General features: G+C 36.4%; 1 protein-coding gene across 3 annotated transcripts in view; it reads right to left on the bottom strand.

Annotated features, from left to right (window-relative positions):
• arnt2 (aryl-hydrocarbon receptor nuclear translocator 2) overlaps positions 1-15900 on the bottom strand; it is a 132448-nt gene that overhangs the window by 90627 nt on the left and 25921 nt on the right. Inside the window, exons 3-5 of one of the 3 annotated variants that reach the window (XM_086071335.1) lie at positions 14843-14890; positions 4287-4500; positions 3778-3991 (exon numbers count right to left, since the gene is read on the bottom strand). In XM_086071335.1, coding sequence (XP_085927461.1) covers positions 3778-3991; positions 4287-4500; positions 14843-14890 — 476 coding nt within the window. Of the gene's footprint in view, positions 1-3777; positions 3992-4286; positions 4501-6536; positions 7713-10671; positions 10797-14842; positions 14891-15900 lie in introns of those variants that run through there. The other 2 variants (XM_086071336.1, XM_086071337.1) reach the window with 2 other exon arrangements.

The following is a 15900-nucleotide window of genomic DNA, read 5'->3' as shown; positions in this document are numbered from 1 at the left end:
AAATAACGAACAAATGGACAAGCTTGACACATAGGCTGCAGTTATACATTAAGCCAGAGGTGGCAGTCGTGAGTAAAAAAAAGTGACAAACTCCGGAAGGCACCTTTAAACTTGTTTTGTTGCATGTTCAAGTCTCTGCAGCTAACTTAGCTTTTAGGATTGCTTGCTGCCTGTGTCTCATTGTTAAGCACGATCGAGTGTGAGAGGAAAGTGAGCACACCACCATTATACGAAAATTAATATGAAAATATTGTTTACCTTTAAGTGAGTAGAGTGTTTAATTACATCTACCTTGGCCCACTTAATTGTTATTTGTAGACGCGTGCTAATCACTGTCCAACATTTTACAAAAAAAAAGATTGGTTGGGGGAGTTACCGTATAATTGATGGAATAATCAAAATGATATAAAAAGATTAGTTAAAGGCAGCCCTAAAACACATAACAGCAGACTACAACATCAATCATCGTCTGATCGTTTACAGCACAATTGATGTATATAAATTGTCCAAACAAATAATTGTTCTGTTTTAATTCACAGAATCGCAACCAGGTATCATAAAGGGACATCTGTATATTGAAATGTACACTTGTTCTGTATTTAACTAGTTTGATATTCACAGGAACTTTATTTAGTTCCAATGAATTTACCAAGAGTAGTGTTGGGACTTCAAAGGCTATGTATGAGCTTGTGTAGCTATAAACATATGGTGTGTAGTTGTGTGTGTACTTTTAATCTGTCAAAACTCTTCACTGCCATTATTCTGTTATGTGGATTAAATGTCCCTGCTCGGTATTCAGTTTGCAGACTGACATACACAAATTTAAATTGAGATGCTGTGAAGCCCCCAGAGAAGTTATTTTATCACTTTCCTACAAAAGAAAATAAATAACACAGTGTTGCCCTCTAGTGAGCACACATATATATAGTGTATATAAACACCATTTATATATAGTATATATATATATATATATATATGCTTGAGGAAATGTTCAGTCTTCTTCCTTTTGACAAAATGGCAAGCAGCGCATGTGTCATTGTACCATTAATCACTTGAGCAGAGCAGAGAACCGATATAAATCAACTTCCTGAACAATTTAGTTGAATTATCATATTTTTCCAGCATTAATTTTTTTAAATAAAAAAATAAAAAAAATTATAAATTATATCTATCTATCTATCCATCCCTCCCTCCCTCCATCCATATATATATATATATATATATATATATATATATATATATATATATATATATATAATAAAAATAACAAAATAAAATAAATAAAATTGGCAAACTTTTATGCACAGTAAGCTAAAATGCTGTAAGAGTCTGGCAAATTATTTTTACTTAAAATAAGATTGTCAGACAAAATCATTCTGCTTATTTTAAGAAACTTATTAGTTAAGTATCTTATTTGATCAAACAGTCATTGAGTGTTAACTGTGAGGCTTAAGACAAACAATTTATTCATTACATCTTATTTTAAGATTTTGCAGAATCTAGTAACACGATAAAAGGAAAATACACGTGTGAAAACAATCAAACAAAAGTGCAATATAGTCGGGCTGCTTAATTATGGAGAAAATATTAATCACGATTATTTTGGTAATAATTAAAAAACACGATTAGAAAGATCATTTATTTTGGGTAGAAAACAAGAAAATGTTTAAACGTAAAAAATATTCAGACAAATAAAATTATTTGAAACACTATAATTATGCAAGTTCTTTTTGGATGAAACAAAATTTAATAATTTTTAAAATTTAAAATAGGTGGAAATGTATACATTTAAACAACTCAAACTACTCAAAATTATTATTAATCTTTTTTTCTTTCTTTTTTTTTTACAAATATGCTGATTTTGTAATTGAGTGTAATAATTTAAATTGTAATTGAATTTCGATTAAATGCACAGCCCTACAATATAGCACTTTATTGTAAGCATTTTTTTCTTGTAAAAATCTGTTTTTGTCATATTATATAAATATATATATATATTATATATAATATAATATTATATTATATTATATAATATATTTATATATATATAAATAAAAGTATATCGTATCGTATCGTATCGTATTTACTAAGCTAATTTTTCCTCTTGCCAGTAAACAGAGTACCAGCTCAGTGGTCTAGTGGTAGAGTGTCTACACTCAGACTCGGAGGTTGTCATACCAAATGCAATTAAACATGGTGCCAGTTATCTCCCTGCTTGACACTCAATTTAAAGTACAAATAAAGATTGACACTTCATGCTCTGTTTCAGTAGTGTTTTAAGCTTCTTCTTTTTTTAAGATTTAATTTACTTGAAATAAGGCCTTATATAAATAATAACCTTTAAAAAAAATAAGTGTTTATGGCTTATTTTAAGATTTAATTGCCTGTTCTGTTGCTTAAAATAAGTACATAAAGCTTATTTTAAGATTTAATTGCTGGTTTGTTGCTTAGAATAAGTGTTTAAAACTTATTTTAAGATTAATATAGATCTACACATTTTTCTTATTTCAAGAAATCTAAGTTAGTAAAATTATCTTACTGAACTGTCAGATAATTTCACTTGTTTCTAGTAAATTTACACTAAGAACAAGTGTATTTTATCTAATATTAAGCAGACGTGTTTTGTAGTGCAGGCTTATCAAGCTTTCCTAGGGAAAAACTGTATTGGATATCATCGGGTGATGTAGCTTCACTTTTGTTTAATTTTTCGAGTGTTGTCATCTGACTGCTGTAGGCTATTTGGCTCGTTGTGCTGGCAACACACCTCTCGGTCCTGTGACTTATGACAGCGACATTGAAAGACATACAAATTAACGTCATATTGCTTATTCAACTGGGGCTTTATCCTGTCCCATTTCAGCAGCAAAAAAATTGCTATGGCACTTAAGTAGCAGCAAAAATATTTGATCGCTGTAGGTCAGCACACCTGCTGCACACTCACACTCATAACTCGTCACTTGCCTTCTCTTCCACGTTCTCTCCCACCACTCGTGCACACATCACACCAATTGTAGATCATACAATATTCTCAATATTCTACTAGTCAGGTTTCCATCCAATTGTTTCCAATTTTATTAAGCAAATTTACTGAAAATGCGTAAAACGGACATGCGACTTATGCCCATTTCCATCTGTTCTTCTTTTGTGAATATTGAGAGGGTACTCCGCCACTGTAGGTGGCGGTATACACCATAGAGATGTGATCCACCAGTAATTTAAAAGAAAAAGAAGAACAGTAAGCGACACCGTGCGATGACGTCATATGAGTTTTCTTTTGAAATTCTTGAAATACTGTAATGTTTCTTTGCTGTTTTCCATCTAAAATTGCATTAATATTCACTTCTTTAATTAATTCCAAAAATATTACTGTTTCGTTACCTTTCAGCTAATGTTGGACTCGTCCGCTAGCTTCCACAGCTCATGGAAACATGCAGCAGTGTTCAGTGATTTATTTCCATAACAAAATACGGACAATCCATAACAGTTGATAGCTCTGCTTGAGCTTTTTTTTAAATTAAGGAAACAGATTTATAGTTTGTTTTGTTTGTTTAACGATACTATATGTCAAGTCAGTGTCGAACATCTTAGTACAGTATAAAATGTGTTTGAAAGAGTTAATTTATTTAGAGTCATAGTCATAGTTTACTGCTTTCAGGTTATATGTAGTGGCTTTTCCAACTGGCAGGGTCTTTTCTATGAATAGCTCTAACATCATAATACCAAATGACTACTGAATGAAACAAACAAATTAACAAATACAAACAGAATTGTATCTACCTGTCATGGAGTTTTCTGAGGTACTGAGCTGTTCCCTCAGCTTGTCAACATCATCTGGGTGGACCTGTTCATAAAGAGTGCTGCCAAACCACTCAGTCTGCGGGTGGTTCAACACTGGTGTCACAGAATCAGAGACATAGATCACACGTCCTGTCTCCGCCGCCACCACAAACAGAAAGCCATCTGCTGCCTCCAAGATCAGATGCTTCAGTTCCTATAGTACAACAAATAATTTGCAAATATAAATGAATGGATTTATTCAAACACTGTGACACATTCATTAATAACACAATAATGAATTTCAAGGCAACTCAAATTTTAAAGAGGATTCAATTGAGTTTTGAATCTTAACATTAACAAATATGTCAGATAGTTGAGTGAGGACTGTAACCATATGCAACTCTACGCAAAACAAGGTTTAGCAAGATAACACAAATAACAATGCAGATATATATTGTAGGTCAGTGGTTTTTTTACATGTTGTTTACAATGTTGTTCCCTGAAAGTACCTGTTCAGTGAGAAACGAGGGCTTATAAGCCCCGTCAGTGGATGTGTTCCCAGTTCCCCGCATTGATTTCATATGAGAGACTGCCATGCGCAGAATGGTCAATTTGTCAGGTTTACGGGCCAGAGCACTGCAGGTAGGGACCATGTCTGACAGCTCCGTGATGTACTGCGTCATTTTATTGCGTCTGCGTCGCTCAATTTCACTGTGGTTCTCTCTAAAATACAGAACAAACTGTTAGAAAACTTGAGAGGGTTTTAATTAGAATACAATTTTAAATAAAACAAACATTTATCATGATTGATGAAACCTCTCTGTTGAATATATGTGAAATGCATGTTGCATAATGAATAATGACAGTGAAACCCCTTGACTATTTATATTGTACAAGAAGATGGAAGCTTTTCCTTTGACGGGTAATAATCATACATTTCTTACACCAGAATAAGTCAGTTGTTTTCAGGGGCTGTCCAATAAATTGTGAGGAATCACAAAATGCTGCTCCATGCCTCTAGAAATTAAAAACAGTCAATTTCCAGAAGGACAATCCGTATCCATAAATCCAGCCATTCATTTTCTGTACCGCTTACCCTCCTAGGTTTGCAATTGAACTGGACCCTATCCTGAGCTGATTTTGGGTGAGGGTCGAAGCCTGGACTGGCAGCCAACCAATCAGACCCCCTTTTTTTCCCTCCAAAGTGACACAAAGCCAAACAATTTTGGTTACGTAGTTAGTTCCGTTAAACATCTCCCCTCTATTCACACGTAATTGTTGGCTCAACTTTAAAAAATTTAGGTAACAATTTACTTTTTTTTTTTTTTTTAGTTATTTCAACTCAGACATCACTGCATAAATCCCACAAAATGTCTCCAATTAGGCAAACCATTTCTTTAGTACAACCAACATGATTTGTTTTGTACTTTGTAGATTAATGCTAATTTCACACCAAAAGCGGTTAAAGCGTTGCGCCTCGCTTCCTTCGCTAGCGTTTCACCGCGTCAAGTTTTTTTTGGAACGTATGCCGCTCATTCGTGCATTCGCGCACACCGGAGAGGAGGTGTATTGCTTGGTGAACAGCACTTTAGCGAGTCAACAATAGACACCACCACCAAGTACTTCCACTTTTTTCCTGGGACTATACAGCCTGGGCACTATTTTCTCCAGCAGTGCCTTTTTTTGAGGTACGTGTTTTAGCACTTCTTCTTTTTTAGTGGCAATCTGGTGGTTGTGCTAAATAGCTTTGGCTAATGGGTGCCAAACACTATTGCTTTCTCGGTACAAGTACACTTACTACAATGCAATCGCGCCGCCTGAAATGCCTCCCCCCGCTTTTGAATGTAGCATAAAGCTGCTCAATGCAGGAAATTGAATTTCAAATCGCTACTGCCACGTGTGACTGAAAAATGAAACTGAACACTCCCTTTGTCACGTTACTCACCGAGATTGCCTGAACCGGCCAAGTCTGTACTCGTCTGACTGCCGAAACCCTGCACCTGTGGACCGTGTGTTCCCTGTCTGGACTCAACCCCCCTGTTCTGCTAAACACTCTTTGAACGTTCAAAAACTTGCACGCTATCCTGTGTCTGCACTTGGGTCCTCATCCTGAATTCCCAAACCCTAACAAGTGTTGAGTGATAAAATATAGACAATCCGTAACAGTGGGCAGCTCTGGTTAATCTTTTGCTTTTGTAAGTCTTTGATTATTCGTTTAAGTCAGCTGGGACATGCAAGTCTTGACTTTATTTGGGGTAGTATTTAATATTCACAATACACTGGCTAACGATGACTACTGTATGAAAGTTTTAATATTTAGGATGTAATTTGATCAAACATATTTGGCCACATCAAGAAAATACAAAATGTTAATGATCCGGTATCATTGCATTGTATCAACATTTTATACATATTTACAAGTCACAACAAATGAGCAAAGTGAGCAATGAGTGTGGGGGACACAGGGTGAGGGTATGGATAAGCCCACTTATGTTTGGCTTTGCATAAGCAGAGTTGTGAAGAGTAACAATTTTCATCATATTTGAGTTTAAGTCCACTTGAAACCTATGGTAGTAGTAATAATAATAATAATAATAATAATAATAATAATAATAATAATAATAATAATAATAATAATAATAATAATAATAATAATAATAATAATAATAATAATAATAATAATAATAATAATAATAATAATAATATCATCATCGTCATCATGGTGGCACAGTGGTTGACTGGTTAGCACGTCCGCCTACCATTACAGAGGACGTGAGATCGAGTCCGGGCTCCGGCCTTCCTGGGTGGAATCTGCATGTTCTCCCTGTGCCTGCGTGGTTACTCCAGTTTCCTCACACATTCCGAAAAACGTGCATGGTAGGTTAATTGAAGTGTCTAAAACTGTCCCATGGTGTGATTGTGAATGGTTGTTCATCTATGTGATGGCATCCAGTTCAGGCTGTACCCCACTTACTGCCCAAAGCTAGCAAGGATAGGCTTCAGCACTCCCGCGACCCTTGTAAGGAATAAGCGGTTTGGAAATTGGATGGATGGATAATCATCATCATCATCTTTGAATTACCGTTAACTATGGTTTTTTTTGTTTTTGCAATAGGTGAGAAAAGCTTTACAGCTCTGGTTTCATAATTTGACCCGAAAAAAAATAAAAACACCACTAACTATGGCCAGCAGATGGAAGCATTCTATCTCTTTTGGATGAGCTCACGCTGTATGAAGCAATGCTTACTCATATAAACATGGCAGATTTTAGTTGAATATATTTTCATGCACGTCGTAAGTGATCATAGTGCCATGTTAATTCTACTACAAAAAGCGTCAAAACAGAGAGAAAATATGGTGGAGATTATTAGACTTTATAAACAGAAGCAATGATGTAATGAATGTGTACACATGTGCGCGCGTGCGCACGCACACACACACACGCACGCACACGAATAACTACAAGTACTGAAAGAATAGAGTCTAATCTTTCATTTTCTAATTTATGTGTTGACATTGTCATAAAAAAAATGCTATGAGCCTTGAAATATTAGTCCAAATGTGCTTGAAACACCCTAATGTGAGTTACATCATCCGAACAAATATCCACTAATTCACAATACACAATATGGCTAAACTCGTGATTGTCTGTCTGTCTGTCTGTCTATCTTTCTGTCTGTCTGTCTGTCTGCCTGCCTGCCTGCCTGTCTGTCACCATATCTATACGCTCCATGAATTTAAATGGTTGCCAATTATACAAGGATTTTTCCATATCTATACGCTACATGAATTTAAATGGTTGCCAATTATACAAGGATTTTTGCTATTGGTAGGCTGCCCGGGTCCTTATCACCTGCAAATAGCAGGGGCGCACTGTATAGAAGAAATATAAATCGCGGTGATATTTATTTTTATTTTGACTTCATGAGCATACTTGGTATTGGAGTAATCCAAAAGTAATTGTTACATTACTTTAATATTATGGTACTTGGATTACGTTATTAATAGAGCTGTCAAACGATTACATTTTGTAATTAATTAATTAATTAATTTTGATTAATCACGATTAATCGCTTAGTAAAAAAGGCTTTTCTTATCTACATTTTTTCCTGCCAAATTTGAAGATTATAGGTGATGTGTTAATTATTTTGACATTTACTGTTATGAGGACATTTACTGTTAATTACTAAATTTTTAAATGGAAAAAAATGACTCCGATATTTTGACAAGAACAAATATTCTAAATGTGATACGCAAACATTCATTAAATGCTTTACTTTAATGCATGAAATTATGTTTATTGCTCAAACACAACCTGTGCTACCTTAAACGTAACCATCCGCTGTCACGTTAAAGGATAATCTATTGTCGAAATTAATAGTGCAATTAATCTGCGTTAATTCATGATTATTGAGAATTTTTTTGTGATTAATTAATCAATTAACGCTTTAACTTTGACAGCACTAGTTACTAACTACATTTTTTAGCAGGTAACTTGTAACTGTAACAGAATACATTTTAAAAGTAACCCTCCCAACCCTGCCGATCAATGATTCGATCAGAAGGTGGAATTATATATCTATTTAAACTAGGTTTTACATGATCAGCATTTTTGGGGCCAATCATGATCGCCGGTTAGTGAGTTTTAAAAGAAATGATTTCCGATCACCGAATCGATCATAAGATGGCACAATATGTCTATTTAAATAACTTGTTTATTTGTTGTTTATTTGATAAAAATATTTTTTTAAATAAATTTAAAAAGGCTTTATACGTTGAGGATTTTTGGGGTAATTCAGCAAGTTTAGAAAAAAAACTGTTTATCTCCAAGATGGAGAACTATTTAGTTAAACAACTTGTATATTTACTCTACAGTCTAACTAACCCCTGTCATAGCGCAATTCCACATCTAATTGACAACCGATGAAATACATTTAAGGGAAAAAGTTAACTATAAAATTATATTTACAAAAATGCTGATAAACAATAAATATTAACATGTAATGTTTACATGTTTATACCTTTTTCTGACATTAATGGATAAAATGTATGAAAGTCATTCAGGTTTTCCTTAAACTAATGCTATATACTATTGATATCTTGGTTTATAACACGTCCATACGCTTAACTTACCAGCTATGTTGCTTCACATTCTGTTGCTGCAGGCTAAGCTGGCTTTTTTTGTCCACTATCTGCACAGGATGCTTTGTGTTTGGCTCCGGCAGAAATCCACACCTATCTACGCAAACTGCATTGACTTTCATTTCTCAGTAATTCCCTTGTGAGAATAGCTCAACTCAACGTTCAATATGGTCATAGTTTATATGGTATTCTTGTATAAGTTTAGAGCGTCTCTGTAGTTACGTGTTCGTTCATACAACATGCCTTCCTGCTCGTTGCATTTGTGATTGGCTGAATGTGCATCGCCGGAAGTTAATGCTACTTACCGTATTTTTTCTGACTATAAGTCGCTCCAGAGTATTACATTTAGGCTAGGCCAAAAATGCACAATTAGGTAGAAAAAAAACATACATAAATCGCACTAGAGTATAATTCTCATTTTTGGCGGGTAATTTATTTTACAAACTACTTGACCAAAAACAAACATTACGTCATCTTGGAAGGCAAGTCATAACATTATTAAAAGAATAGAGAACTTGAATAGGTGTAAGATATGCTAACACAATGAAGGTTCACTACTTGCAGCTTGTAGTATGCAGATTATGATTTTCTTTTGGGGGGCATTCTCAGTTGTTTTGGTAAGGTAATGTTTACTGTTTAAATACAGTATTGTTCAGGAGTAGGAGATATCGGTGTACTTCTTTTATTTGACATAAATAAAATGTCTTTCAGACTTTTTATCAATCCCCCCCAAAAAAATACACAAAGGCTATTACTTTGTGATTGGATGGTCGAGGGCGCGAAGGTGAAACTTTTGCCTCTCGGCGCAAAGCCTTTCCGCTTCCGCTCCACGGCACGCAAGCACGAGGTTGTTTTGGCCATAATGTCCGATTTCGCAAATCCGATCAATTACATTATTGATCGATCGGGCAAATAATGACATTACAGGGGATCGCCGATCATGCATAAAATACTTATTATGGGCCTATCACGATCAAGCCGATTAGATCGGTTTAAAATTCTAATTGGTTTAAATTTGTAATTTAAACATCTTTTATATTCACACTACAGTTGACCGCCGCTACTCACAGGACTCAAGGACTGGCCAAAATTGAAAACCCACATAATTGACGGCAATTGAAATGCAGGGAAAAATATAAAATAAACCCCCATAATTCTTAAAATAATAATAATAATAATAACTTAAAGAGAGCTTAGTATTGTTCATTCGGTAATCTTACCAATTCGACATGTCCTCATCATTGCTCTCTCTCTTTTTTGTCTCTCTTTTTCTTCTTTTTTTTTGTATGTGCGTGAGTATGTGCGTGAGTGTATGCATGTGCGGGTGCGTGTGTGCATATGTACGTGCGTTTGAGTGTGTACTCATTAATTCACCTAAAACCTATTAAAAATCCCATACCGTTCACCTAAACGGAATACTTCAGAATCCAGCTAGTGTCGTGAGGTTGTCAGGAGACCCGAGGAAGGATCAAAGAAAAGAAAGGAAAGTGAAATCCAGCACCAAACAGACATCACCTACTATCTACCGGGTTACCAACCAGAATTTTTCACCAACAACAGAAACATCTAAATTCCAACAATTTAGGGAGACCTCAAGAGACCAAAGGAAAGACTGAGGAAAGGAAGGAAGGATAGATGAAGCAGAGTGAGATCCACAGACATCAGCCTTCAACGATCAGAGGAAGAAGCAGATAGTGCTTGAATTTCGATAGATGCTGGTATGGTGGATCTGGCATGCATGAAAACCTCTACCAAAGAGGGGAGCCGTCGACCCCGGCCAGGACAGAGCGTGTAGAGATGTGTAGAGACCGGGCGTTGTCCACGGAGACGACTCGAACTCCGGCGGAACTCCGTAAATGGCATCAGCTTAAAGTCGAGACATGCTTACAAGGCACATTTTAAACTGCAATCTATCAGTTACGCAGTTGTACATGGGAATAGAGCAGCCGCGAGATAATTCCACATCAATGAATCCATGGATTGGAAGGTGAGGAAGCAAGAAAACGTCGGGGCTTGCCATCATTCTGCGAGGATCCAACCGCTGCATTGGAGCGATCCACCAAAACAAACTGGGAGGCCGCACCGTGTGAATGGACTGTGAATGCCTGTTAAAGTGCACAGCAACGAATAACATGAGTACCGTGAGATAAATAAATTCAATAGTACTACACATGGTAGAATGCTTGATACCGTATTTTAGCATACGTGCTACCATTTGTTTTTAGCATGCATGCGCCAAATACGGTGCGCTCGTTTCGGAGCTGCAGTTACCTACAGTTAGCCACCAGTAGCTCTGCGTGTGTGTGTGCGTGCATGGTGAGGATGTGTGAATTGGAAAAAGTGCAAGATATGAAGTGTAAAATGACTATACATTTTTTCCCGCCCCACCCCACGCACCCTTCTCCCCCCGGGAAGCCACCCACCCAAGTAGATTTCAAATCTGTGGGAAACACTGCGTATTCAGAATGCCGTTACAGTACAGGAAAAAAAAACCTGTTATCTTATTACAGGTACATTTATTAAAAATGGTGATTATTTCAAGGGATTACAATTCCTACGATGAGAGAAAGAGCGAGAGAGCGAGGGACAGATGGACAGACAGACAGAGGGACAGAGAGAGAGAGCAACACGCCGTTGTTTACCATATTAGAGCTGTATGTCGCTGAGGCGGGGAACTGCCTATGTTGTGTCCTCCACACGCGGCCACTCCGGCCAGTTTAAAATGCTTCACGGACGAAAGGCGGAAGTGGTGACCGGTAGTCACTGTTTGGAACATACTTGGCTTTGACCGATTTATCTTTAACAAAAAAAAGTTTGATCTAAGAGTCCTGCAGCATGCATGCTATGCTGGAGCTTCTTGCTAGACCGCTACAATGTGAGTTAAACCTTCCAAACAAATCTCCCTCCCACCAATTGACTATTTAAACACCATACACAATATACACGGCTAAACTTGTGACTGGGATAAAAGTTCATTTTGCAATTGATGTCACGCATCGTCATCCTCATATCATTATTTGTGCATGCGTGTGTGTAGGTGAAATGAGCTACCATGGGAAATGTTGCTTTTCATAAGCATAATTTGATCCTTCTCGCCCCATTCCATGTTACAACAACAACAGCTTTGTTAGCATGCAAAACTTTACCTCATTGCATGACTATCTGTCTGTCTGTGAAGTGTGGTTGCGTTCAGTGACAGTTTGAAAACAGCATATGGCCAATCAACATATTTATACATGCATTTTTAAAGAGTGTCAATTAGGGCTGGGTATTGCCAACAACCTCAATGCGTCTCATGCAGGGCTTAAAGTTTAAAAAAATCCTGAGCCTGAACTTTTTCCGGGGAGCGGTGGTGCAGTGTCCAATGTGCCGATTCATTGTTCGACCGATATCAAGTCATCGCAATTGGATTCGTCGCTGTGAATGACCTGGGCATTTGGGAAACTCATGAAATTACCGATGGCCAGTCCTCCCCAAGTGTCAGGTCATCTCTTTCATTATCCATTTATATTTTGTACAGTACAGTATAGCACTGAGGGTTGCAGTCCCCTCTAGTTCTGCATAATATTTAGGTATTCAAATATCTTACGGAAAATTCTATTGAATAATCAGGTATTTGGATGAAAATAATATTTTCACTTGGTGAAATCTCAGGGGATCTCAGGAAGTGGGTAGTGACAGCACATCTGTCTGGGGAAAGCTATAAAGTAATCTAAAAAAAAGCAGATCATCTGCAACTAGAGAACACTGAACATTACTACAATCCTGCCTCGAAGTGGACACCCTTCTAAAAATATCAGCAAGAACCACAAGAAAAATGATAATTCAGGTAAAAAGCCAACTCGTACATCACATCAAGGGATTTGCAGACATCTTTTGCTGCATCTGGGACACGTGCATGCTTCAACAATTAGAAGAAAAGTAAATCGACAAGGCTTTCATGGAAGGCTTGTTAGGCAGAAGCCTCTGCTCACAAAATAGATCAAAGCTGCCCATCTCAACTTTGCCTGCGAGTACCTGGACACCACTGAAGTTTTTTGGAAGTCCCTTCTGTGGACAGATAAGTCCAAAATTTATGTTTGGTGAAAAGTCAACATTGGTGAAAAGTCAACATTGCATACCAGCAAAAGAACCTTCACCCTAGAGTGAAGCATGGGGGTGAGAATGTTAAATTCTGGGCTGGCTTTTCATCCTCAGGACCTGGACAACTCCACATAATCTAGGGAATCATGAATTCAGAAGAATATTGTGAAATCCTGGAACATAACCTGAAGCCGTCCTTTGTGATGTTACAGCCTGGTAGAAGATGGATCATGCAACATGACAATAATCAAAAGCATTCCAGAAATACAACAAAGGAATGGCTGAAGAACAAGATTCATGTTCTGGATGAGCCCAGTCAAAATCCTGACTTAAATTATTTTAAAATACTATGGCGGGACCTGAAGCGGGCAGTTTATGCTACACGCTCATCCAACCTCTCTCAACTGGCTGCATTTTGCAAGGAAGAGTGGCAAAATTCCCCCAAAGTAGATGTGAAAGACTGATAAGTCACTAAAGAAAGTGTTTGGATGAAGTTATCATTCCAAAAGGAGGTGCAATGTCTGATTAAGTGAGAGGTTCACATACTTATGCACCTATGAAATCTGACTTTTTCTTAAATCAACAACTTTTGCTCAATAATGAATGACAATATTATCATTCTTTCTGTTGAAGTCCATTATTTTCAATGTCAGCATTGTAGATTGGGGTATGACTAAACATTTAATAAGGTTATTTTTATATTTTATGCAAAAAATCTGACCATGCCTGGAGGGTTCACAAACTTTTGAGCAGCACTGTATATATATATATATATATATATATATATATATATATATATATATATATATATATATATATATATATATATATAACTTAAAAGATTGTCAATTGTCTAACATAAAAAAAAGAAAAACATTTGACATTTTGAAAAGTCTGAAAAATTGTTCAATAAACATGCTTTATGACATTTCAACAGAGTCAAGATTGGCATTTATATTTTAAACAATTTTGAAGCCAGTATCCCCCCCCTTTTTTTTTTTTTTTTACTGAAAATGAATATCAGCTTCAGATATCGGTTATCGACCTTCTTAACTACTAATAATCGGCATCGTTATCGACCCTGTAAAAACCAGAACTCTAATCTCTAATTTCCTGCTGTCAGTGAATGAGAAAGTTACAGCAAGCTTGTGTGTCACCATTACATGGACAATCATCCCTTACACCAATACAACTCAAACAGTGCACAGGTCACCTTTTCCTCCCTTTCTACTAGTCGGCCGTTATGTGTCACTGACCTACTTGCACTGGGTCTGACAGTCTGACAAACTTTTACAGTATAGGTGGACATTTTTTTAGACATGTAATGCAACTGGCAAACACAAAGAGTCTAGTTTCCTCTTGTGATCAGCACAGAGCAGCTTGTCCTCTACACTGCCATCAAGTGCCTTACAAGAAACCACTGTGGAGATTTCTGCTGATGAATAATATACTTATAACCTATGGATTTGGAGGCGACAAATAAAAAGGGGGGAAAAGAAAACAAGGTGAGAACATTTAAATGCACTAGGACAGCTGAAATACAAAACAAAAATTAAAAGATGACCATTGTGCTCTTAATTAATGGAATTAAATGGTTTATGAAGTGATCAGACAAACCATTTATAAAACAGAGTATCTGCAAGTCTTTTCCGATAAATTTTGACTTAATGATTTTATTAATCCACTTACAAGATTCGTAGCAATAACTGAGCAAAACGAGCGACACATATGATATATCTTCTGTAAACCTTAAATTGTAGCCCACTTTATAACAGTGTCTACTGGGTTGCAACAAGATGCGCAGAATGTCAATGAAGATCACTGCATAAATTTTTCTCACCTTGAAAATTTGCTAGGTCCCTCTCCATCCTCGTCATCAAAGTCCATTCTGAGAAAGAACCACAGGAAAATCACATTAACTCTTTGACTGCCAGACGTTTTCAGAAAAGGGATGCTGTGGGTGCCAGCCGATTTAAGCATTTTGACTGATCTTTCAAGGTCCACAGAAAATGTTGTGTTTGGACTAACAAAAACACACATACTACCAAATGAAAGATTGAACTCTCATCTTTCATCAGAACAAAAAAGTTTGTTTCTAACTTATTCCGTTTTTCAGTAATCAACAATAGAAAATGGTTAGTTTCACCCAAATGCTCTTGTTTTGGACCAAAATACGGAGAAATCAAGCTTTTAGTGAAACGATATTATTTCATGCACTCTAGTGAATTTGACACCTTTTTTTTCCATGAATGATGCCACAAACATCTTAACAGTGCTTTACTTATGTAAAACACTACCACCAACAATGAAAAAGTGTTTTTGATAGCAAAATACGTTTATTTACATTCAACAATGTAACAATTTGACACAACAATTTGGCAAACTATTTACAAATGTGTGCAACTGTGGTACTATTTACAATTATGTGGATGTTTCAACTACAGTTTTTCTTTTTGTGTAACACTCCCTTGCGTGCAAGGTGTGTATGATTTTGTTAAATCCTATCGCTGCTTCTCTGTCACTGTGACACTGTCATGTGACACACAATGACACGCCCCCTTTCAAATCTGCAGCTAGCGAGTGCAACATGCACCAACACATGGGACAAAGGTGGATTCACGGTGAAAGGAAAAAAAAGAAGAAGAAGAAGTAAATTGTAGTTATAGTAACGTAACATTAATCCAACGGCTATAACATTCTAACAATAATGACTGCTAACTAATGCTGGCTAATTTACTATAGCTTGTAGCATGGAGCCATAGTAGCCACTGTAATTGTGTGTGAAATAGTTTTTCATAAAAAAGATGAGAGAAAATTTTATATGAAATAGTTTTAGATCCGAAATGTTCAACATAAACTGCTGACAAAAAAATTAACAATGATTGTCCTGACTAAAAC

Source organism: Leptonotus elevatus, chromosome 3 (genome assembly GCF_054856555.1).
Source record: "Leptonotus elevatus isolate MCC_2025b chromosome 3, RoL_Lele_1.0, whole genome shotgun sequence".
Classification (NCBI taxonomy): Eukaryota; Metazoa; Chordata; class Actinopteri; order Syngnathiformes; family Syngnathidae; genus Leptonotus; species Leptonotus elevatus.
This window is presented reverse-complemented; position numbering and strand designations above follow the sequence as displayed.